Below are 23,292 nucleotides of genomic sequence, written 5' to 3' on the forward strand. Positions count from 1 at the left end.
TCTCCTACCATATCTATTGTGTTATAGTCTCTTACATTATTCTAACATTTCTACAAACGTCAAAGTGTCTTCTTTCCAATGGTACCAATTATATGCATATCCTGGCTTCAGGGCCTGAGCAAACAGGCAGTTTACTTTGGGCACGTCATTCAGGCGGAAATTGAGAAAAAAGGACCCTAGCCTGAAGAAGTTTATGAGCTGTATAGGGCCAAAAGCAAATAAGAAAATTCTCACCCAGCGGCGACGCTCCTAGTGGCTGGTGATTTTAATGCAGGAAAACTGAAATCTGTGTCACGATTCTCATCCTCCTCTTCTGAGGAGGAGTAGTAAGAAGGATCGGAGGACCAATGCGCAGCATGGTACGTGTTCATGCTTTTATTTAAATGAACACTGAAATGACAAAATAACCAAAGTGAAACACATCAAAACAGTCCTGAATGGTAAACACAGACACTATACAGAAAACGCAACACATGTGGAAAAAGGCTACCTAAGTATGATTCTCAATCAGAGACAACTAATGACACCTGACTCTGATTGAGAACCATACCAGGCCAAACTCAAAACACAACATAGAAAAACGAACATAGACAACCCACCCAACTCACACCCTGACCATACTAAAACAAAAACAGAAATAAAAGAACTAAGGTCAGAACTTGACAATTTGTCATAATTAATATCTACTAGAGGCGAAAAAACTCTAGATCACTTTTTTTGCCACACAGAGAGATGCATACAGTGCTCCCCCTCGCTCTCCATTTGGCAAATCTGACCATAGCTCTACCCTTCTGATTTCTGCTTACAAGCAAAAACTGAAGCAGGGAAAACCAGTGACTTGCTCAATACGGAAGTGGTCCGATGAAGCGGATGCAAAGCTACAAGAATGTTTTTTGACGGAGCACAAACTGGAATACAGTGGGGCAAAAAAGTATTTAGTCAGGCACCAATTGTGAAAGTTCTCCCACTTAAAAAGATGAGAGAGGCCTGTAATTTGCATCATAGGTACACTTCAACTATGACAGACAAAATGAGAAAAGAAATCCAGAAAATCACATTGTAAAATTTTTAATGAATTTATTTGCAAATTATGGTGGAAAATAAGTATTTGGTCAATAACAAAAGTTTATCTCAATACTTTGTTATATACCCTTTGTTGGCAATGACAGAGGTCAAACGTTTTCTGTAAGTCTTCACAAGGTTTTCACACACTGTTGCTGGTATTTTGGCCCATTCCTCCATGCAGATCTCCTCTAGAGCAGTGATGTTTTGGTGCTGTTGCTGGGCAACACGGACTTTCAACTCCCTCCAAAGATTTTCTATGGGGTTGAGATCTGGAGACTGGCTAGGCCACTCCAGGACCTTGAAATGCTTCTTACGAAGCCACTCCTTTGTTGCCCGGGCGGTGTGTTTGGGATCATTGTCATGCTGAAAGACCCAGCCACGTTTCATCTTCAATGCCCTTGCTGATGGTAGGCTTTGTTACTTTGGGCCCAGCTCTCTGCAGGTTATTCACTAGGTCTCCCCGTGTGGTTCTGGGATTTTTGCTCACCGTTCTTGTGATCAGTTTGACCCCAAGGGTGAGATCTTGCGTGGAGCCCCAGATCGAGGAAGATTATCAGTGGTCTTGTATGTCTTCCATTTCCTAATAATTGCTCCCACAGTTGATTTCTTCAAACCAAGCTGCTTACCTATTGCAGAGTCAGTCTTCCCAGCCTGGTGCAGGTCTACAATTTTGTTTCTGGTGTCCTTTGACAGCTCTTTGGCCTTGGCCATAGTGGAGTTTGGAGTGTGACTGTTTGAGGTTGTGGACAGGTGTCTTTTATACTGATAACATGTTCAAACAGGTGCCATTAATACAGGTAACGAGTGGAGGACAGAGGAGCCTCTTGTTTGTAGATGACCAAATACTTATTTTCCACCATAATTTGCAAATAAATTCTTTAAAAATGCTACAATGTGATTCTCTGGATATTTTTTCAAATTTTGTCTGTCATAGTTGAAGTGTACCTATGATGAAAATTACAGGCCATTCTCATCTTTTTAAGTGGGAGAACTTGCACAATTGGTGGCTTACTAAATACTTTTTGCCCCACTGTATGTTCGGGCATTCATCCGATGACATTGAGGAGTTTACCACATCAGTCACCAGCTTCATTAATTAGTGCATCGACGGCATCGTCCCCACTCTTACATACATACATACCCCAACCAGAACCATGGATTACAGGCAACATCCGCACCTTGTATATAGCCTCGTTATTTTTACTTTATAGTGTTACTGTTTCCTTTTTTACTTTGCATTGTTGGGAAATGGTTCGAAAGTAAGCATTTCACAGTAAAGTGAACACCTTTTGTCGACAAATACAATTGGATTTGAAGCCTTACAGTTTGTATGTTGAATCAACATTCAGTACCAGTTAAAAGTTTGGACACACCTAATCATTCAAGGGTTTTTCTTTATTTTTTACTATTTTCTACATTGTAGAATAATAATGAAGATGTCAACTACTATGAAATAACACATATGGAATCAGGTAGTAACCAAAAAAGTTTTAAAGAAATCTAAATATATTTTATATTTCAGATTCTTCAAAGTAGGTCAACCTTTACCTTGATGACAGCTTTGCACACTCTTTGCATTCTCTCAACCAGCTTCACGAGCTGTGCCTTGTTAAAAGTTAATTTGTGGATTTTCCATTCCTTCTTGATGTGTTTGAGCCAGTCGGTTGTGTTGTGACAAAGTAGGTGTGGTATACAGAAGATAGCCCTATTTGGTAAAAGACCAAGTCCATATTATGGCAAGAACAGCTCAAATAAGCAAAGAGGAATGGCAGTCCATCATTAATTTTTAGAAATGAAGGTCAGTCAATCTGGAAAATTTCAAGACCTTTGACCATTTCTTCAAGTGTAGTTGCAAAAATCATTAAGGTCTATGATGAAACTGGCTCTCATGAGGACCGCCACAGGAAAGGAATACCCAGAGTTATCTCTGCTACAGAGGATAGGTTCATTAGAGTTAACTGCTTCTCAGATTGCAGCCCAAATAAATGCTTCACAGAGTTAAAGTAACAGACACATCTCAACATCAAGTGTTGCCGAGGAGACTGTGTGAATCAAGCCTTCATGATCGAATTGCTGCAAAGAAACCACTACTAAAGGATACCAATAAGAAGAAGAGACTTGCTTGGGCCAAGAAACATGAGCAATGGACATCAGACCGGTGGAAATCTGTCCTTTGATCTGATGAGTCCAAATTTTAGATTTTTGGTTCCAACCGCCATGTCTTTGTGAGACACAGAGTAGGTGAATGGATGATCTCTGCATGTGTGGTTCCCACATTGAAGCATGGAGTAGGAGGTGTAATGGTGTGGGGGTGCTTTGCTGGTGACACTGTCTGTGATTTATTTAGAATTCAAGGCACACTTAACCAGCATGGCTACCACAGCATTTTGCAGCAATACGCCATACCATCTGGTTTGCGCTTAGTGTGACTATCATTTGTTTTTCAACAGGACATTGACCCCAAAAAACAAGGCTATTTGGGCTATTTGACCAAGATGGAGAGTGATGTAGTGCGTCATCAGATGACCTGGCCTCCACATACACCCTACCTCAACCCAATTGAGATGGTTTGGGATGTGTTGGACCACAAAGTGAAGGAAAATCAGCTAACAGATGCTCAGCATATGTGGGAACTCCTTCAAGACTATTGGAAAAACATTCCAGATGAAGCTGGTTGAGAGAATGCCAAGAGTGTGCAAAGCTGTCATCAAGACAAAGGGTGTCTAATTTGAAAAATCTAAAATCCATTTTGATTTGTTTAATAACTTCAACTTCAATTTCATGTTTTATTTGATTTTTTATTTAACTAGGCAAGTCAGTTCAGAAACAATTGTTATTTACAATGATGGCCTACAGGTTTGTAGAATGTAAAAAAAAATAGTAAAAATAGAGATAAACCCCTTCAATGAGTTGCTGTGTCCATATTTTTGACTGGTACTGTACTGTACAGTGCAGCCAGCCAGTCAGCAAGCCAGTAAGCTTGTCAACTCGTCAGCCAGTTCTGTCTTCCTTTCTGTCATTCACTCCCTCCTCCTCTTTCACTCAATGATGTTGCACATGCAGCCCCTGCTAGGCCTCTCTGGTTTCCTGGGAACTTGTCAGAGCAGATCCATTAAAGAGATTTAGAGTGGGGTTTGTTGTTGTTTGCACCACCCCATTGTCACCATGTCCCCCATACTTCTCCCCTCGTTCTTCTTCACGGGACCCAACCAGGCCACATGGTGCCAGTCTGTCCAGGACCCTATCCAGCACTCACACCTCTCTAAATAAAAACAGACAGGCACAGAGAGAAAGGAGAGCGAGAAAGGATTGGAGAAGACTGGAGAGCAGAGTACTAATTCGCTTGGGTTTACAGATAACTACCTGTTATCTGGATGTGGATGTGGAGAGAGAGAGAGAGAGAGAGAGAGAGAGAGAGAGAGAGAGAGAGAGAGAGAGAGAGAGAGAGAGAGAGAGAGAGCACTAGAATGACTTCTTAACTTCTTCTGTGGAGAAGGGATTAGTAAATGAAAAGGAAAATGGCATGATATTTGTTAACAACAGTGAACATATCTGGTTTATTTGATCCTTTTGTTGGGACAATTATGACATTGATCACTGTTGAAGTGTTTGTTTTTGTCTACGGACTGTTATGTTCAGAGACTGATTAGCTGTTTGTCTCAATGCAGTCAGTGCTTTTTAGAAATGGATATAGCCAGTGTGCCAGAGTAAAGTAAAGGGTATACTACCACTTAGTTAAAGGTGTATGTTTGTGTGTGTGTGTGTGTGTGTGTGTGTGTGCATGCACGCCAGTGTGCGTGCCTTTATGCTCGGCTGCGTGCATGGCCTGTGTCTGTGCTTGTGTGTGGACAGACAGCAGCATTTGATCAGGGGGTAGTGCCTGCACAATGTTGTACTATAAATGCAGCAAGGCGGCGCTCAGCTAAGTCAATGCAATCTAAATCACACCACCAGGCCCAGTAATTTACCGGCTGCTAATGTGTGCAGAAACAGTCCACCATTTATGCATAATGCCACAGCCTGAACGGCCGTGAAGAGAGCTAAGTATTTTTGTGGGAAGCGGGTGGCAGAAGCAGCTGCAGGTGCTGGTAATTTACACCATAAAGAGAGAGAGATGACGGCTGCCTGTCAAAGGGAGGAAGAGGACCACGTAGGATGACATGTTTAATGGAGGTGAGGCAGCTGGCGGAATAGACGCCTCTACACCTCACCCTGCTGGCAGATCAAGCTGTATGCTCAAAAAATATTTTTTAGACATTTGTGTGTGTGTGCGTGTGTGTGTGACAGGAGTGTTTGAGTCTTTCTGTAGTTTTAGATTGTGTGTTTAAAAAAATAAATAATTAGGGAGTGGCAGGAGTTTCACATTGTGTACTCTTTCTGACAGGCCCCAATGTCTGGGAGCCCGGTTCCATTAATGGAGTGAGAAGATACTCAGCTGTAATGGGGAGAAGTTACCCGACCGTATGAATGTGGCACAGAAAGGTGGTGCTATCATTGAGTTGTGACAGCAAAACCATTGGGACCAAGCAGAAGTAGTCCCTAGTTTACTCTCAGGGGATTGACTGACTGCCTACACACACACACACACACACACACACACACACACACACACACACACACACACACACACACACACACACACACACACACACACACACAAAGGACTTTGATCAGGGCTGTGATGTTGTTATAGTGGACATTGTAACAGAGACATGGATTTAAACCGTCAGAGCATTGATAATGTGTTCAAGCTGTCACAAACTCTCTCCCAATGGGATTAATTGAAACACAATTATTACGTCTGACAACAGCTTACGGAAACAAAAATAGCAGAAACAGGCAACATCATTCTACAAAACCATTCACATGCCATTAGAAACGACCACAGGATAACTGTTACCTAAGTAGTGTGGTTCTGTAAGCACATCGTGGCTGGCATAGTGTATCTAATTGTTTAAAGATGCCCCTGTAACCTCTCTGTAGCCTCTAATGTAAAAGTGATCCCCAGCTGGGCTCTTTGTGTCTCCTAAATAATTACTGAGGATGGAAAGAGAAGTGCCGGCGAAATGTGATGATGTTCATTAGCCACCACCACCAGAAGGAACCCTCTCTCTCGCTCTCTCTTCGCTCTCTTTCTATCTGCCATTCTCTTTCTCTCTCTCTCTCTCTCGCTTGCTCTGCCTTTCCCTCTTCCTCGCTGTCCTGTTCCCTCTGCCTTTTTCTCTCTCTCTCTTCCTCTCTCTCTCTTGTTCCCTCTGCCTTGCTCTCTCTCTCATGCGGCTGACTCGCTGTACTACCGCCCCTATATGGCCTGTCTGCAGTGCATTTCCACATCCATATGTTCCATATTCAGATGCAGGCCATACCATACTTTCCCCCTGCCTGGGATGACTGTGTGGGTTTTATACAAGCCTTTCCCCCCACTCTCCCCTCCCTTCCTGTGCAATTTGGCAACAAAGCTCGCCGTTGCCATGGCAACGTGTTGGGGTCAGGCCAGTCTAGTGGTCTCTCCTGTTACTATGTCTGCCTGTAAAGACTAGCGGATCCCCGTTCCCTTCCAGGTCCAGATCCAGTCTCTCTCTCTCTCTCTCTCTCTCTCTCTCTCTCTCTCTCTCTACCCTCCACTCTCCACTCTCTCTGTCCCTCCCTGTCTGGCTCAGGGTGTGTACATGTGACAAAACATTATCCTGGTAAACTGCTGCGGTTGAGTGTTTGTTCTCTGTGCAGCCCTGTGGCACGCTCAAGCACTCCTGCAGAATCTGCTCCACATGCTCCTCATTTCCAGGCGTTCCCAGCTAAAGCTTTCCAGATGGTGTCATCATTTCTTGCTGTTTTGGTTTTTGGTCTATGTGTGTGTCTATGTGTGTGTCTGTGTGTGCGTGCGTGTGTGCGTCGGTGTGTGGGTGCGTGTGTGTTTATGCTCCGCAGGTTGAAAGCTGGTTTAGTCTTGCATGCGAAAATATTATTTAGACCTTCACAGAGGTTACAGTGCAACCAGCTAAATCGGGGATGGGCAACTTTGATGGGGTTGGGGGTCACAATTATGAGGGGCTGCTGTGGGTCTGTGTATTCACATCCATACCCACCCACACATGCAGTCAGAGTGAAATGTTGTATAATATAAATAAACTTGCCGGGCCAGTTTATTAGGTACACCCATGTACTACCGGGTCGAACCCCCCCCACCTCCAAAACAGCCTGAATTATTTGAGGCATTCTACAAGTTGCCAGAAACATATCACAGGGATGTTTTTTCATGCTGACATGATGGCATCTAGTTGCTGGACGGCGGTACATTCATGCTGTGAACAGCCCCTTCCTTCTCATCCCAAAGATGCTCTATCGTTTGAGGTCTGGGGACTGCACGGGCCACTCAAGTAAACTGAACTTGCTGTCATGTCCCAGGTAATGTTTTCCTCTCTTCAATTGTCCAGTGTTGGTGACCGCGTGCCCACTGGAGTCGATTCTTCTTGTTTTTAGCTGATAGGAGTGGAACCCGGGGTGGTCGTCTGATGCAATAGCCCATCTGTGACAAAGATCGAGTTGTGCGTTCAGAGATGCCGTTCTGCACACCACACTTGTACCGCGCCATTATTTGTCTGTTTGAGGTACTGGATTCAGTGTGCCTGACACCGACGACATACACGCTTAAAGTTGCTTACATCACTCGTTTTGCCCATTCTAACGTTGAATTGAAAATGCCACGCCCACGTGACTCACTGTCTGTATAGATAGTTTGATTTGACCATTTCAAAATGTACAAATATAAACATAGTAGTCCTGGCCTACACAGTAGACCTAGCCTACCAGACAAACTTGGGTTACACATTCAACACAACTAAACAAAGGACAGGACGACATAGCCTAGGTCCTAGAGCAGGACTCCCTTAGTAGATCAGCGATCTCAGGCTCCAGAATTGAGATGATGGGTTGCCGACTCTAATGTTATCCTCGGCCTCTCGATCTGTGGCCTGTGATGCCAGATAATGGTGATGGAGCTGGTTGGCTGGCCCAGATGTCATTCTCAGCTCAGCCTCTCTGTAGCCTGGAATTTGTACTCCTCCACAACCAATGTGTAGCTGCTGCTACAGTGCCAAAACATTGGGTCAAACATTTTGGGTAGCCTTCCACAAGCTTCCCACAATAAGTTGTGTGAATTTTGGCCCTTTCCTCCTTACAGAGCTGGTGTAACTGAGTCAGGTTTGTAGGCCTCCTTGCTTGCACATGCTTTTTCAGTTCTGCCCACAAATTTTCTGATTGAGATCAGGGCTTTGTGATGGCCACTCCAATACCTTGACTTTGTTGCCCTTAAGCCATTTTGCCACAACTTTGGACGTATGCTTGGGGTCATTGTCCATTTGGAAGACTCATTTGCGACCAAGCTTTAACTTCCTGACTGATGTCTTGAGATGTTGCTTCAATATCATCAAATAATTTTCCTGCCTCATGATGCCATTGTGAAGTGCACCAGTCCGACCTGCAGTCCCTCCTGCAGCAAAGCACCCCCACAGCATGATGCTGCCACCCCCGTCTTTCATGGTTGGGAGGGTGTTCTTCGGCTTGCAAGCCTCCTCCTTTTTCCTCCAAACATAACGATGGTCATTATGGCCAAACAGTTCTATTTTTGTTTCATCAGACCAGAGGACATTTATCCAAAAAGTACAATCTTTGTCCTCATGTGCAGTTGCAAACCATAGTCTGGCTTTTTTATGGCGGTTTTGGAGCAGTGGCTTCTTCCTTGCTGTGTGGCCTTTCAATTTATGTCGATATAGGACTTGTTTTACTGTGGATATAGATACTTTTGTACCTGTTTCCTCCAGCATCTTCACAAGGTCCTTTGCTGTTGTTCTGGGATTGATTTGCCCCAACGTACGTTCATCTCTAGGAGACAGAACGTGTCTCCTTCCTGAGCGGTATGACGGCAGCGTGGTCCCATGGTGTTTATACTTGCGTACTATTGTTTGTACAGATGAACGTGGTACCTTCAGGCGTTTGGAAATTGCTCCCATGGATGACCCAGACTTGTGGAGCTCTACAATTTTTTTCTGAGGTCTTGGCAGATTTCTTTAGATCTTCCCATGATGTCAAGTAAAGAGGCACTGAGTTTGAAGGTAGGCCTTGAAATACATCCACAGGTACACCTCCAATTGACTCAAATGATGTCAATTAGCCTATCAGAAGCTTCTAAAGCCATGACATAATTTTCTGGAATTTCCCAAGCTGTTTAAAGGCATAGTCAACATAGTGTATGTAGTAAACCTCTGACCCACTGGAATTGTGATACAGTGAATTATTGGAAAATAATTATTGGAAAAATGACTTGTGTCGTGCACAAAGTAGATGTCCTAACCGACTTGCCAAAACTATAGTTTGTTAACAAGAAATTTGTGAAGTGGTTGAAAAATGAGTTTTAATGACTCCAGCCTAAGTGTATGTAAACTTCCAACTTCAACTGTATATACAGTGGGGCAAAAAAGTATTTAGTCAGCCACCAATTGTGCAAGTTCTCCCACTTAAAAAGATGAGAGAGGCCTGTAATTTACATCATAGGTACACTTCAACTATGACAGACAAAATGAGAAAAGAAATCCAGAAAATCACATTGTATGATTTTTTATTAATTAATTTGCAAATTATGGTGGAAAATAAGTATTTGGTCAAGTTTATCTCAATACTTTGTTATATACCCTTTGTTGGCAATGACAGGTCAAACGTTTTCTGTAAGTCTTCACAGGGATTTCACACACTGTTGCTGGTATTTTGGCCCATTCCTCCATGCAGATCTCCTCTAGAGCAGTGATGTTTTGGGGCTGTTGCTGGGCAACACAGACTTTCAACTCCCTTCAAAGATTTTCTATGGGGTTGAGATCTGGAGATCAGGCGTCTCTCGTCTTTTTAAGTGGGAGAACTGGTGGCTGACTAAATACTTTTTTGCCCCACTGTATATTTGGGGGGAAATTGATCCGCTGGCCTACAAAAGTGGTGCCGCGTCCGCCAGTTGCCCATCTCTGAGTGATGTGTGAACGTTTGAATATTAATGTGTCGTGTGTGTTCTTCCTGCCATGAAACACACACACACACTCACACATGGACGATCAGACACAATATCAGTGAGTGTAACTCTAATTGATCCCACAGCTCAAACACCTAGCGTGTTAACTAGACATGCTTCTATTAATAATAACCTAGGAGGTGGGGTTTGCCATGCAAATTGAATAACTTTGAACTGCCAATCTCCTCTTTGAGATGATGAATATTGATGGGTGGCATGTGAAGGTTCAGCCCCCCTAAAGAGTGAATACACCTGGTAGCACTTTTCATGTCCTTTATTGTCAGTTTGTCTCTCTTTTTCCCAGATAAATCACTTCAGAGATGGCTCTCACGGTAATGAATTGCGTGACAAGTGGCCCAGTTTGGCTTTCTCTCTGGCCTTATGAGAAATGAATGTAACACCTTAGTGGGGTTGAAGAGGACTGTTCTGTTCGGCCTTGCGCAGGGCTGGATGTCAGTAATATTAAAGCCTCCTCTCAAAGTCGTGTCAGCTCAGCCCGCAACCTCTTTCTTTCCGTCGTCCTTTTAAAGCACCAATATGAGGCTCGGGGAGAGAAGAGAGACCAGACGAGACTCTCACCCCAGAGATGTTACATCCATTTTTTTGTGTTTGTGTTCGATGTGCCTAGCTAACACACAGGGCCTGGAGGGAAGCTTTGCTCACGCACCTTTGTAAATGTATCAGTGCTGTTGTGTTAGCGCTAATGTGATAGCCATCTGCTGCTCCCCCCCCAAACCAATTATTTGATTATTCAGACGGAGCTGCTCCCTCTCCACAGTAATCCACACGGTAGGGGTGACTGTAATGTAGCCTAGCCTAGCAGAGCCATGTAGCAGAGAACAGATGTCGCAATCTAAACTTACAGCCCCGTGCAGGGCACCGTGGGCGGCTTCAAGCAGCAGTGTGTCAGTGTCACCACCTCCCGCCAGTTGGACTCTCCTTTGTTGTTATTTCAGACTTTGTTTGTTTGCCAATAGCTATGTCATGATGTGTAACTGAAGCCATATCAATATCCTGGCTGCAACGTTTTCTCTGGGTTATTTGCAAGTCGCCCTCGCGAGAGAGGTTCCTCACCCTCAGTGCTCTTCCTTGGTTTAATCAATAATTATGGGTATACACTACCCAGCCCTACCCAGGGATGACTCAAGTGCTAGACATCAAGATGAGGTAGCCTGGCCATGATGTAACAGTAGCTAACTGTAGCTATCTGTCAACCTAACAAGGGGCCATTTTTACCAGACTGTACTGTTTTTTTTTCAAGAAAAGGTTCCTTCCTATCATTATAAGCTTATCAAAGACAGAGCCATAATATGATTAGGGACTTGAGGGTAGTATTGTGCTTCTGCTGACTGAATAAAACATGTCTTGAGAGTCTACTACTGACTTTGTTGCTGTACATAGTCTTTCTTTCTGCTTTGAATAATCTGACACAGCAAAGGTGCAGCTGTGCACTTGACTGTTCGCTAACATTAACCCCCGCATCCTATTTTTCCATACATGAATATCCTGCTAATATGCTCTAATATGCTTTCTTTTCTTCTCTTCCAGAAGAAGACTGGGGCCCTGAAGTCTCAGGAGCGGAAGGAGAAGGAGAAGGAGAAGGAGAGGTGGAGAGAGGAGAAGCAGCAGGAGACGGTGGTGAAGAGACAGAAGGAGGAGGAGGAGGAGGAGGAGAACGTCATGCCCACGTCTCTGGACCCCCTGGAGAACGGCTTCATCAACCACGCCCAGAGAGAGCAGGAGAGGATGAACGACAGACTGCTGAAAAAAACCTACTCCAAGAAGAACAAACAGGTCGGTTTTTTATTTAACTTAGTTATGGAGAAAGTACCATTGAGGTCAGAAGACCTCTTTTAGGGAGATCTGAGTGCTGTGTGGTGTTCTATTGGAATGTAAATGAAGCCACATCAGCCGGAGACGCCATTACGTAAAGTTATGGAGGATAGACATAATTAAGGCTGAAGGCTATTTTCCATGGGGGTCCTGTTGCTGGTGTTGTTTCTCGTTCTGTATGTTCCCTGAATCACTCACGGTGTTGGAAGTTCCGTCACGCTCAGACTGACTGAGGCCAGTACTGGTGGCCAGGGGCAGCCTGTACTGCTAGGCCATTTGAGTCAGAGTCTGACACAGGGAGAAGATTAGGCAGGAAGCCATTAAAGCAAATAATGAGGCTGTGTAATGAGAGCCTTCCTCATCTGACCCGAATACCTCCTTGGTAAGATTTGTTAATAAGGAAGTTAATAGTGTTGTACGGTGTACCAAAACGTAGGTACTTTCTCGATACTATAACATGAAAATTGCAGTGGTGGAAAAAGTACTAATTGTCATACTTGAGTAAAAGTAAACAGACCTTAATAGAAAAAGATAGCCTAGGGCGCACTACAACACGCAGACATCATTTACAAACGGAGCATTTGTGTTTAGTGAGTCCGCTAGATCAGAGGCAGTAGGGACGACCAGGGATGTTCTCTTGATAAGCCTGTGAATTAGACCATTTTCCTGTCCTGCTAATAAGCATTCAAAATGTAACAAGTACGTTTGGGTGTCAGGGAAAGTGTATGGAGTAAAAAGTACATCATTTTATTTAGGAATGTAGTGAAGTAAAAGTAAAAGTTGTCAAAGATATAAATAGTAAAGTACAGATACCCCCCAAAAATACTTAAGTAGTAAAGTATTTTTTACTTCAGTATTTTTGGTTCTTTTATCAAATGTGTCTCACATCGTACACTGACTGAGAGAATCAGGTCTGTCTGGTGATTTGTCGACTGGGCCAGTACTTTCTCAGCACATTTGGCGTTCCAGTTCAACATTTAGCCTACATGCTCTGAATCCGCTGGTTCTGCGTCGCAGTCAGCACCACATTGTTGAGACTACACATGGAAAACTGATTGGTTGTTCATTCAAGCACCGTTCAGTCAAGGGAGTTGATGCATTCACATGGCACACACGAGCTGTCCAGACGAGCAATAAGAAGCACTCATCAATCCATTCGCTGAGTTCATTTAGAGAAAGTGATTTACAAGAGTGAACTTTCAATAGAGAACATAGTAGCAAACTGTTGAATATGTTAGTATACAGCTCTACAAAAAGCAGTCTAGCATTTATCTTGACGACTGGAGCCAGTCTCTCTTAAAGGGGCAGTGTCTTATTTCAACATTGATGTAATTTGACCCAATATTATAGTGTGTGTATATGTAATGGATGTGAAACGGCTCGCTTAGTTAGCGGTGCGCGCTAAATAGCGTTTCACTTGCTCTGAGACTTTGAAGTAGTAGTTCCCCTTGCCCTGCAAGGGCTGCAGCTTTTGTGGAGCGATGGGTAACGATGCTTCGTGGGTGACTGTTGTTGATGTATGCAAAGGGTCCCTGGTTCGCGCCCGGGTATGGGCGAGGGGACGGTCTAAAGTTATACATATATATGTGTGTGTGTGTGTGTATCTATATATTGAATTGTAAAGTTATGCTGTCTGCTCTGAGTCTCATATGATTTTCCAGAAGGATTTTAGTCTAAAGTCAAGTGCCCACCACTCCATCTGCTACAGTGAGTCGGCCTACCATTACATCTGTGCTTGAACTTAACACAAAGTACAACAAAAAAGATGCCCAAAGGTTTTTCTGTGTTTCGCTAATATGCGTTTCGGTATTGAGTATCATGATAAGAAATCTGGCATCGGTATTGAAATCAAAATTCTGGTATTGTGACATCACTAGAAGTTAACATGCTCTACACATATATCTAGACTATGGCATGGACTGGAGAACCCTTATGTAGAATGCAGTGGCAGAATCGCTCTCGCTCTCGCTCTCTCTCTCTCTCTCTCTCTCTCTCTCTCTCTCTCTTCTCCCTTCCCTCCAGCCGTGTTATCAGAGTCTCCTAAAACAGCTCCAAAGCATCTCTGGAATCCAATGCATATAAAACACAGCATTCCAGATGGGAATGGGGTTTGATGAGAGCCTTTGTGTTTTTATCTCCTACTGAAAATGTCCTTGGCACCATTGTAAACTGAGGCTATTATAGCCCATGTGGCTGTTTATCATCCTCGCTTCTCCCCACTGGCAACTTAGTTTGTTTCCTCCTCGATAACACACACACACACACAACTTTCATACCGTGGTAATTGTAGTGGGGTTGGAAGCCTCAACAAAGCAGCCATCTGGATATGAAAGATGGTGTTTATGTACGTGTGTGTGTAGGTTTCCGTATAGCTGCTTTGATATCACAGAGAAGAGAGAGAGAGTCATTATAAAAGCCTCCAAAGCCCCTCTAATCACGCTGCTTATTGAGGGAACTTGAATAGAGAGCTAGCTGCTTGATGTTGGAGGGTAAAATACAGCTAACAGATTTTTCCCAGGAACACCCTGGGGTCAGAGGAGGATGGGTATGTGTTGTAAATGCCACCCTATTCCCTTTATAGTGCATCTGGTCAAAAGTAGTTCGCTATAAAGGGAGTAGGGTGCTTTTTGAGATGTGTCCTAAGAGCAAGGCTCTAACTATCATGTCTGTATGTAAGAGATTCACTGGGTTTGATGTCAGTGTTTGGCCCATGTGAATTTGGACTTTTACTGCCCCCTCGCTGAACCAGCCTATGTATTAGAAGGACTGCACTTAGGGGAGACTTTTTACTCAACTGAACCAATTACCCTAGGACCTCATGTCCTTCCTCCTCTCTACTCCCGGTTTGCCTGACTAGCTCTCACGTCAGTCAGTGAAGAGATGTCCCCGGTGTGCTCTTATCCTCTTCCTGATCTTCCGTGGCTGGCAACTGGAGCAGAAGCAGCTTCTCTGCTCTCAGGCATGTATGGCAAGCATGTCAAAAACAATTTATTCGAATTCTGTTCTGTTCACAGTTCCCGGCCTCCTCTTTTGCGTTACCTCAGTAAAAATGTACCAAGGGAAGACAATATCTGTTATATGATGAATTGTGACAACTTAGGGCATTGTAATCTTCAATGACCTCAAAACTGGTTATGAAAACACATGATAATGCTGACTGTAGTGAAACAACAGCCCTGCCCGCTGCCCAGCCCTTACACACACACGCACACACACATACACACACACACTATATATACATCATACTCTCCTCTTCCAGCCTGCTGCGTGGCCTAGTATCCTATTAGTGATTATATTTGTATTTTTATTTTGATTCTAATTTAGTCACATGCACAGATGTAGTTGCTGTGTACTGTGAAATACTTAAGCTCCGAGCTCCGACAGTGCAGGTGTGAATGAAACAATAATAAAACATATTTTTTAAATAATATATACATACTGTAAAAAGGATAAATATAAATGTCCATTGGGATGTGGGCGGGGTAATTGTCCATTGGGGGGGCGGGGAATAAAATCCATAGAGGGAGCAGTACGGGGGGAGGTTAGGATGGTGACAGGGGGAGTAGGCAGCTGACTAGAGGTGGCTATTCAGCAGCCTGATGGTCTGGGGCTAGAAAATATTGGCCAGTCTGTTAGTTTTAGCCATGATGCTCCTGTACTGCCCGCATCTGACTGACGGAAGCAGGGTAAACAGGCCGTGGCTCGGGTGGCTGAGGTCCCTGATTATCTTCTTGGCCTGATTATCTTCTTGGTCTTCCTGTGTCCTGGAGGGCAAGCAGTATGCATCCAGTGCTGCAGTGTGCACCCAGTATGCTCTTGATGGTGCTCCTGTAGAACACGTTAGTGTTGTTCCCTGGTGTGGTAAACATTATCTCACTAACGTCATATGGTCATATCTAAACTAACCTCAGCCTTTTAGCTCCACTGTAAGCCCTTTGGACATCAGTGCTGACCCAGAGTCAGAGTCTATGAACCTGCGGATGTATCCTGTATACCCTATCTGTTTGTCTGTGGGAGGAGTGCAGGATTAGGTCCACACTGCATAGCCTATCTAGGTATGTTTTTAAGCACTAAGCCGGGAGGGGGGGATCAGATCAGCCGGGGCTAACTGTTCACTGGGGCATAGTTCACTGTTGTGTTCACTCTTACGTTGCTGCTGCGTAGTGGGATAGCGGTGGCGGCTGGAGGCTGCAAAGCCTGATAGGCGGGAAAACAGTACAGGCTGTTAGGTTGTAAAGTAATGCAGCAGATGAAGACCAAGACCCAGGTTATCTGCTCTGTTGAATATCCTGTCCCCTCCGTCTCATGCTCCCCTTCCTTCTCCAAGCTGATAGAATATCTCCCCTGTTCTCCTCCAGTTTCTGTCCCTCTTCCTCCTCCTACTCCTGCTTCTCCTCCCCTCCTCCTCCAGCTTCTGTCCCTCTTCCTCCTCCTTTTACACATCCGAAGCAGCAGGGCACACAATCTCTTGCCAAATGACCCCCGTCACCACCCCACCACCCCACCACTTAAACAGCATATCACCCTTCAGTGCAGAGCACTCCGACACCAGTCTCTGGGTCTGTAATGTCGCCAAACAAATCAAATTGTATTAGTCACATGCGCCGAATACAACAGGTGTATTGAAATGCTTACTTACGAGCCCCTAACCAACAATGCAGTTTCAAAAAATACGGATAAGAATAAGAGATAAAAGTAACAATTAATTAAAGAGCAGCAGTAAAACAAATAGCGAAACTATACAGTATACAGGGGGGTACCGGTACAGGGTCAGTGTGTGGGGGCACCGGTTAGTTGAGGTAGTATGTACATGTAGTAGAGTTATTAAAGTGACTATGCATAGATGACAACAGAGAGTAGCAGTAGTGTAAAGAGGGGGAGAGGGGGGCAATGCAAATAGTCTGGGTAGCCATTTGACTAGATATTCAGGAGTCTTATGGCTTGGGGGTAGAAGCTGTTTAGAAGCCTCTTGGACCTAGACTTGGCGCTCCGGTACTGCTTGCCATGCGGTAGCAGAGAGAACAGTCTATGACTAGGGTGGTGGAGTCTTTGACAGTTTTTAGGGCATTCCTCTGACACCGCCTGGTATAGAGGTCCTGGATGGCAGGAAGCTTGGCCCCAGTTATGTACTGGGCCGTTCGCACTACCCTCTGTAGTGCCTTGCAGTTAGAGGCCGAGCAGTTGCCATACCAGGCAGTGATGCAACCAGTCAGGATGCTCTCGATGGTGCAGCTGTAGAACATTTTGAGGACCTGAGGACCCATGCCAAAACCTTTTAGTCTCCTGAGGGGGAATAGGTTTTGTCGTGCCCTCTTCACGACTGTCTTGGTGTGCTTGGACCATGTTAGTTTGTTGGTGAAGTGGACACCAAGGAACTTGAAGCTCTCAACCTGCTCCACTGCAGCCCCATTGATGAGACTGGGGGCGTGCTCAGTCCTCTTTTTCCTGTAGTCCACAATCATTACATTTACATTTACATTTAATCATCTCCTTTGTCTTGACTACATTGAGGGAGAGGTTGTTGTCCGGGCACCACACGGCCAGGTCTCTGACCTCCTCCCTATAGGCTGTCTTGTCGTTGTCGGTGATCAGGCCTACCACTGGTGTGTCATCAGCAAAAGTAATGATGGTGAAGGAGTCGTTTCTTGCCGTGCAGTCATGAGTGAACAGGGAGTACAGGAGGGGACTGAGCACGACTTTGTGTTGAGGATCAGCGTGGCGAATGTTTTGTTACCTACCCTTACCACCTGGGGACGGCCCGTCTGGAAGTCCAGTATCCAGTTGCGAGGGAGGTGTTTAGTTCCAGGGTCCTTCGCTTATTGATGAGCTTTGTGGGCACTATAGTGTTGAACGCTGAGCAGTAGTCAATGAATAGCATTCTCACATAGGTGTTCCTTTTGTCTAGGTGGGAAAGGGCAGTGTGGAGTGCAATAGAGATTGCATCATCTGTGGATCTGTTGGGGGTAGTATGCAAATTGGAGTGGGTCTAGGGCAGACATGGGCAAACTACGGCCCGCGGGCCACATATGGCCCGTTAGGCTTTTTAATCCGGCCCGCCGAACTTGTCCAAATTATAGTAAAAACCTCCTTTTTTCCCCTTTCCCTGCAATGCCCACGTTTCCCCCAATAGATGGCGCACTCAAAACACATTGACCGTTGTTGGAGTGGCGCGTATTTCTCTTTATTTCACTTTAATTTTCACTTCACCATTAAGCCCTTCTGTGAAAATGAGCGGACCAAAGAGAAGGAAAGTGGACAGCGAATGCCGAGTGTTTAATAATGAGTGGACAACAAAATACTTCTTCACTGAAGTCCGATCAACGGCTGTATGTCTGATATGCCAAGAAGCTGTTGCGGTTTTCAAAGAGTACAATATCAGCCGTCACTTTGCCAGGAAGCATGCAAACTATGCTAGCAAGCAGTCAACACAAGAACGGGCGGCTACTGCTCAGAGGTTGGCAGCTAATTTAGCGTTTAGCGTCATGAAAATCAACAAAGCCCATCACAGATCCAAGTTAACTGACCAACACCTCAGATCTGTCCTGAGAATTGCCACAACAAAACTAACTCCAGACCTTGATGCACTGGCAAAAAAGGGAGACCAACAACACTGTTCCCACTGAAATGGTGAGTTTTTCTGCTGTGTTATGAAAAAATGCATATGGAAAGTTTGGAAGTGCGTCTTTTAATTAAGAGCAATGCGCATTTACGCACAGCAGCGGTACAGTAGCTTAATTAACATTAACATCGCTCTTAATTTAAATTTAAATTTTCAGCTGATATTTAATACAGCCTATGTCTGTGTGCTTGGCAACGATACACGTGTACTGTTTGCGCGTGAAGGCGAGGGCGTCCGTGGCGAGTTTGTAGAGCGCGCGGTCAGGACAATCCATCCATGATTTTGCGGAGTTTAACACAAGTAGATATTATTGAGCTTGAGTATTTCGTTGTGTAATAATATGTTTTGAATGTTGAAAGTGATTCCATTTTTCAATAAATGTTGATTTCTTTAACTTTGCACCTTCGATTGAAACTTATTAAAAACAGACGCAATCTTGATAAATCACAGTGCGTATGTTATTTTAATCTATTTACATTTCCTCCTCCCAGTATCTCCGAAATAGTATGTAAATGCCATATCTTGCATATTCCTTGAGACAAATTTATTAACTGATAAGGGCTATTTTTCACATTTGAAAGACAGTTAATAAATTGGGTTGTAGTGTTCTTACTGTGCTATGAGGTTTGCACACACTACATTTAATGCTTTAGTATATCCGGCCCAAACACTCCCTCCAAATGCTCCTGGCCCGGCCCCTCTGTCAAATTTTAGAACCCATTGTGGCCCGCGAGTCAAAAAGTTTGCCCACCTCTGGTCTAGGGTTTATGTGATGATGGTGTTGATGTGACCCATGACCATCCATTCAAAGCACTTCATGGCTACAGACGTGAGTGCTATGTGTCGGTAGTCATTTAGGCAGGTTAGCTTAGTGTTCTTGGGCACAGGCACTACGGTGGTCTGCTTAAAACATGTTGGTATTACAGACTCGGACAGGGAAAGGTTGAAAATGTCAGTGAAGACACTTGCCAGTTGGTCAGCGCATGCTCTCAGTACATGTCCTGGTAATCCGTCTGGCCCTGCGGCCTTCTGAATGTTGACCTAATTAAAGGTCTTCCTCACACCGGCTGTGGAGAGCATGATCACACAGTCTTCCAGAACTGCTGGTGCTCTCATGCATGTTTCAGTGTTATTTACCTCGAAGCAAGCATAGAATAAGTTCAACTCGTCTGGTAAGCTCGTGTCACTGGGCAGTTCTCGGCGATGCTTCCCTTTGTAGTCTTTAATGGTTTGCAAGCCCTGCCACATCCGACGAACGTCAGAGACGGTATAGTACAATTCGTGTAGTACAATTTTAGTCCTGTGTTGAGACTTTGCCTGTTTGATGATTTGTTGGAGGGCATAGCAGGATTTCTTATAAGCTTCCTGGTTTCAGGCAGAGTCCTGCTCCTTGAAAGCGGCAGCTCTAGTCTTTAGCTCAGTGCGGATGCTGCCTGTAATCCATGGCTTTTGATTGGGGTATGTACATACGGTCACTGTGGGGATGACATCATTGATGCACTTATTGATGAAGCCCATGTCTGATGTGGTGTACTCCTCAATGCCATCGGAGGAATCCCGGAACATATTCCAGTCTGTGCTAGCAAAACAGTCCTGTAGCTTAGCATCTGCTTCATCTGACCACTTTTTTATTGAGCTAGTCACTGGTGCTTCTTGCTTTAATTTTTGTTTGTAAGCAGGAATCAGGAGGATAGAATTATGGTCAGATTTGCCAAATGGAGGGCGAGGGAGAGCTTTGTATCCGTCTCTGTGTGTGGAGTATAGATGGCCTAGAGTTATTTTCCCTCTGGTTGCACATTTAACATGCTGATAAGAATTTGGTAAAACGGATTTAAGTTTCCCTGCATTAAAGTCCCCGGCTACTAGGAGCGCCGTCTCTGAGTGAGAGTTTTCTTGTTTGCTTATGGCGGAATACAGCTCATTCAATGCTGTCTTAGTGCCAGCCTCTGACTGTGGTGGTATGTAAACAGCTACAAAGAATACAGATGAAAACTCTCTCGGTTGGTAGTGTGGTCTACAGCTTATCATGAGATATTCTACCTCAGGCGAGCAGTAGCTCGAGACTTTCTTAGATATCGTGCACAAGCTGTTATTTATGAAAATACATAGTCCGCCGCCCCTTGTCTTACCAGATGCCGCTGTTCTATCCTGCCGGTACATCGTATAACCAGTCAGCTGCATGTTTATATTGTCGTCGTTCAGCCTCGACTCCATGAAGCATAAGATGTTACAGTTTTTAATGTCACATTGGTAGTTTAATCTTCCGCGTAACTCGTTGATTTTATTCTCCAATGATTGCACGTTTGCTTGCAGAATGGAAGGAAGTGGTGGTTTATTCGATCGCCTACGAATTCTCAGAAGGCGGCCCGCCCTTCGGCTTCTCTTTCTCCGCCTCCTATTCATGCAGATCACGTGTATCGGGGCCTGTTCCTGAGGACAGGCTATCCTTCGCATTCAGAGTCGTGAAAGGAAAAAAAGGATTCTGCAAGTCCGTGGTGAGTAATCGCAGTGCTGATGTCCAGAAGTTATTTTCGGTCAAAAGACACGGTAGTGGCAACATTATGAAAAAAGTAAGTACAAAAATAAGTTACAAACAACGCAAATAAATTAACAAAATAAACTATCGGCTGGGGGCATGTAAAACATAAAACGTGTTATGTCATTGGTTGATGGCTTTTAGGGGTGCTGTGATAAGAGGGACTTGACCCCCATGATTCAGGTTAACATTTGGACTCGAATGGGGTATTGTTAACAGAGTTGAGAATGAAAGGATGAATGGCGCTGGAGCCAGGGTCATGTTCATTACTGTAGGTCCAAAACTCCAGGATCGAAACTTTCCCTTTTTTGAGCGTCTGATTAAATCACCATGAGGGACTAACCAGAGCTGCGGACATTCCTTTTGTCTATGATATGTTCTTCTGTCTTGCACCTGATACGTAGGATGTGCATATTTTATATTTCTTCTCTTAGTAAAAAAACTATCTGAACCAGAAACACTTGTTTTCGTTTTCCGTGCAAAACATTTTGTGACGGTATGCCCTAATGAACACAGTCCAGCTGAGGTATCTGTACTGAACTCTGCAGGGTGATCTAGACTCACTGAGGAGAGATAAAGAGACAGACAAAGACAGCGATGTGCAGAGTAGTGGCAGTGCTAATAAAAGTTGACGGACCAATTAGTGGGCTGCCGGTAACACAAACACATATGCATGATGAATATGCTGCTGGGGCTAATTGTCTTTTGCTCCTGCATCAAAGAGAAGAAGAGAGGAGATGAGCGTTTGGCTGGCAGTGGCACTCGGCTCTCACTGTCTCTCTACCTGTTTCTGTGTTGTCGTATGAGTAGGAGGAGAATAGCAACTGTTAACTCAGGATAAAAAACAAGAAGGATATAGTAACGGCATTGTGTTATATTTTCTAATGTTCTGTATTTATGTTACACAAGACTGTGCAGATCATTTCCTCAGAGGACGTCAATTAAGTATTACAGTCTAAACTGAATCTAGCAAACACGGAGTCATTTGAGGAACAGGCTAGACTTTGTAGACATTTTCTCACTGAAATGTCCATCTAAAATCTCTATTTAGCTTTGACTAGGTATACATTGACCGGTGTAAATCCATTGCCTCAGAGTGTGTCCAGAGCTAATCTAAATTGTCTATTTTCTGCTCTGAAAAGCTTTCCAACCACACTCCAGAGTTTGTCTAAGGACTCCAGACTCCTCAGTGGGCTCAGTGTGGCCCACCTTGTTTGCTTTTGGACGGCAGCCTCCTGCCCACAGTGCCAGGGACGTCTGGGGAGCAGTGTACAAATTGCAAATGGTGCTGCGCTGAGTGGAGCTGCACTTATAAGTCTAGCCCCATTCCCAGCACTAACCCTAGCTCCTAGCCCTAGCCCTATTAGTGTTAAAATTACAAATGAAGCTGCACTGAGTAGGAGGTTCTCATAACTCCTGCCGTAGTCCCAGTCCCTGCATCCAACCCACTCCAAACCTATACACCAGCCCCCAATCTTATACCATAACCCCAGGGCCCTAAACCCAGGCCTGCTGCATTCCAGTACTGCTGGTCCTCTCAGGACTCGCCTTCCTCTACCAGCTCCATTATTCCACAGGTCCCCTGGGCCAACACATCAATCTCTCAGCACTGCATGGTGCTCAGCGAAAAAAAAGAGTGAGTGAAAAAAAACATCCTAAATCAAATCACTCACACACACACAGCTCTGACAACCTCTGGCCCGGCGCGCTTAGTCAGGTGAATATTGCATGGGGGGGTAAGTCATGATTAATGCTGGGGCATGTTAGGCATTTGGCCAGGGCATAGCGGGCACAGTGCAGGGCCCATACACACAGACACACGTCCCAGCTCTTCTCTAGTAGTCCACCCTTGTTGAGCTGTTTCCTGCTGCAGCCGGGGTAGAGGCTGTTGGGAACCCAGAAGTAGCACTCATGGACAATTAACCTGTCTAGCGGAACCCCTTGCCAACAGCCAATGAAATTGCAGGGCGCCAAATACAAATCAACAGAAATCTCATAAATCAAATTTCTCAAACATACTGTACAAGTATTAGGCACAATTTAAAAGATATACAATTCTCGTTAATCCAGCCACAGTGTCTGTTTTCAAAAATGCTTTACAGCGAAAGCTCCACAAACGATTATGTTAGGTCACCACCAAGCCACAGAAAAACCCAGCCATTTTTTCAGCCAAAGCGAGGAGTCACA

At 44.5% G+C, this 23,292-nt stretch overlaps 1 protein-coding gene across 1 annotated transcript in view; it reads left to right on the top strand.

Annotated features, from left to right (window-relative positions):
- LOC135543262 (autism susceptibility gene 2 protein-like) overlaps nucleotides 1-23,292 on the top strand; it is a 414,672-nt gene that overhangs the window by 85,780 nt on the left and 305,600 nt on the right. The window contains 1 exon segment of the mRNA XM_064970405.1: nucleotides 11,666-11,911. Within this exon segment, the coding sequence (XP_064826477.1) occupies nucleotides 11,666-11,911 (246 nt within the window).

This window comes from Oncorhynchus masou, chromosome 1 (genome assembly GCF_036934945.1).
Source record: "Oncorhynchus masou masou isolate Uvic2021 chromosome 1, UVic_Omas_1.1, whole genome shotgun sequence".
NCBI lineage: Eukaryota > Metazoa > Chordata > Actinopteri > Salmoniformes > Salmonidae > Oncorhynchus > Oncorhynchus masou.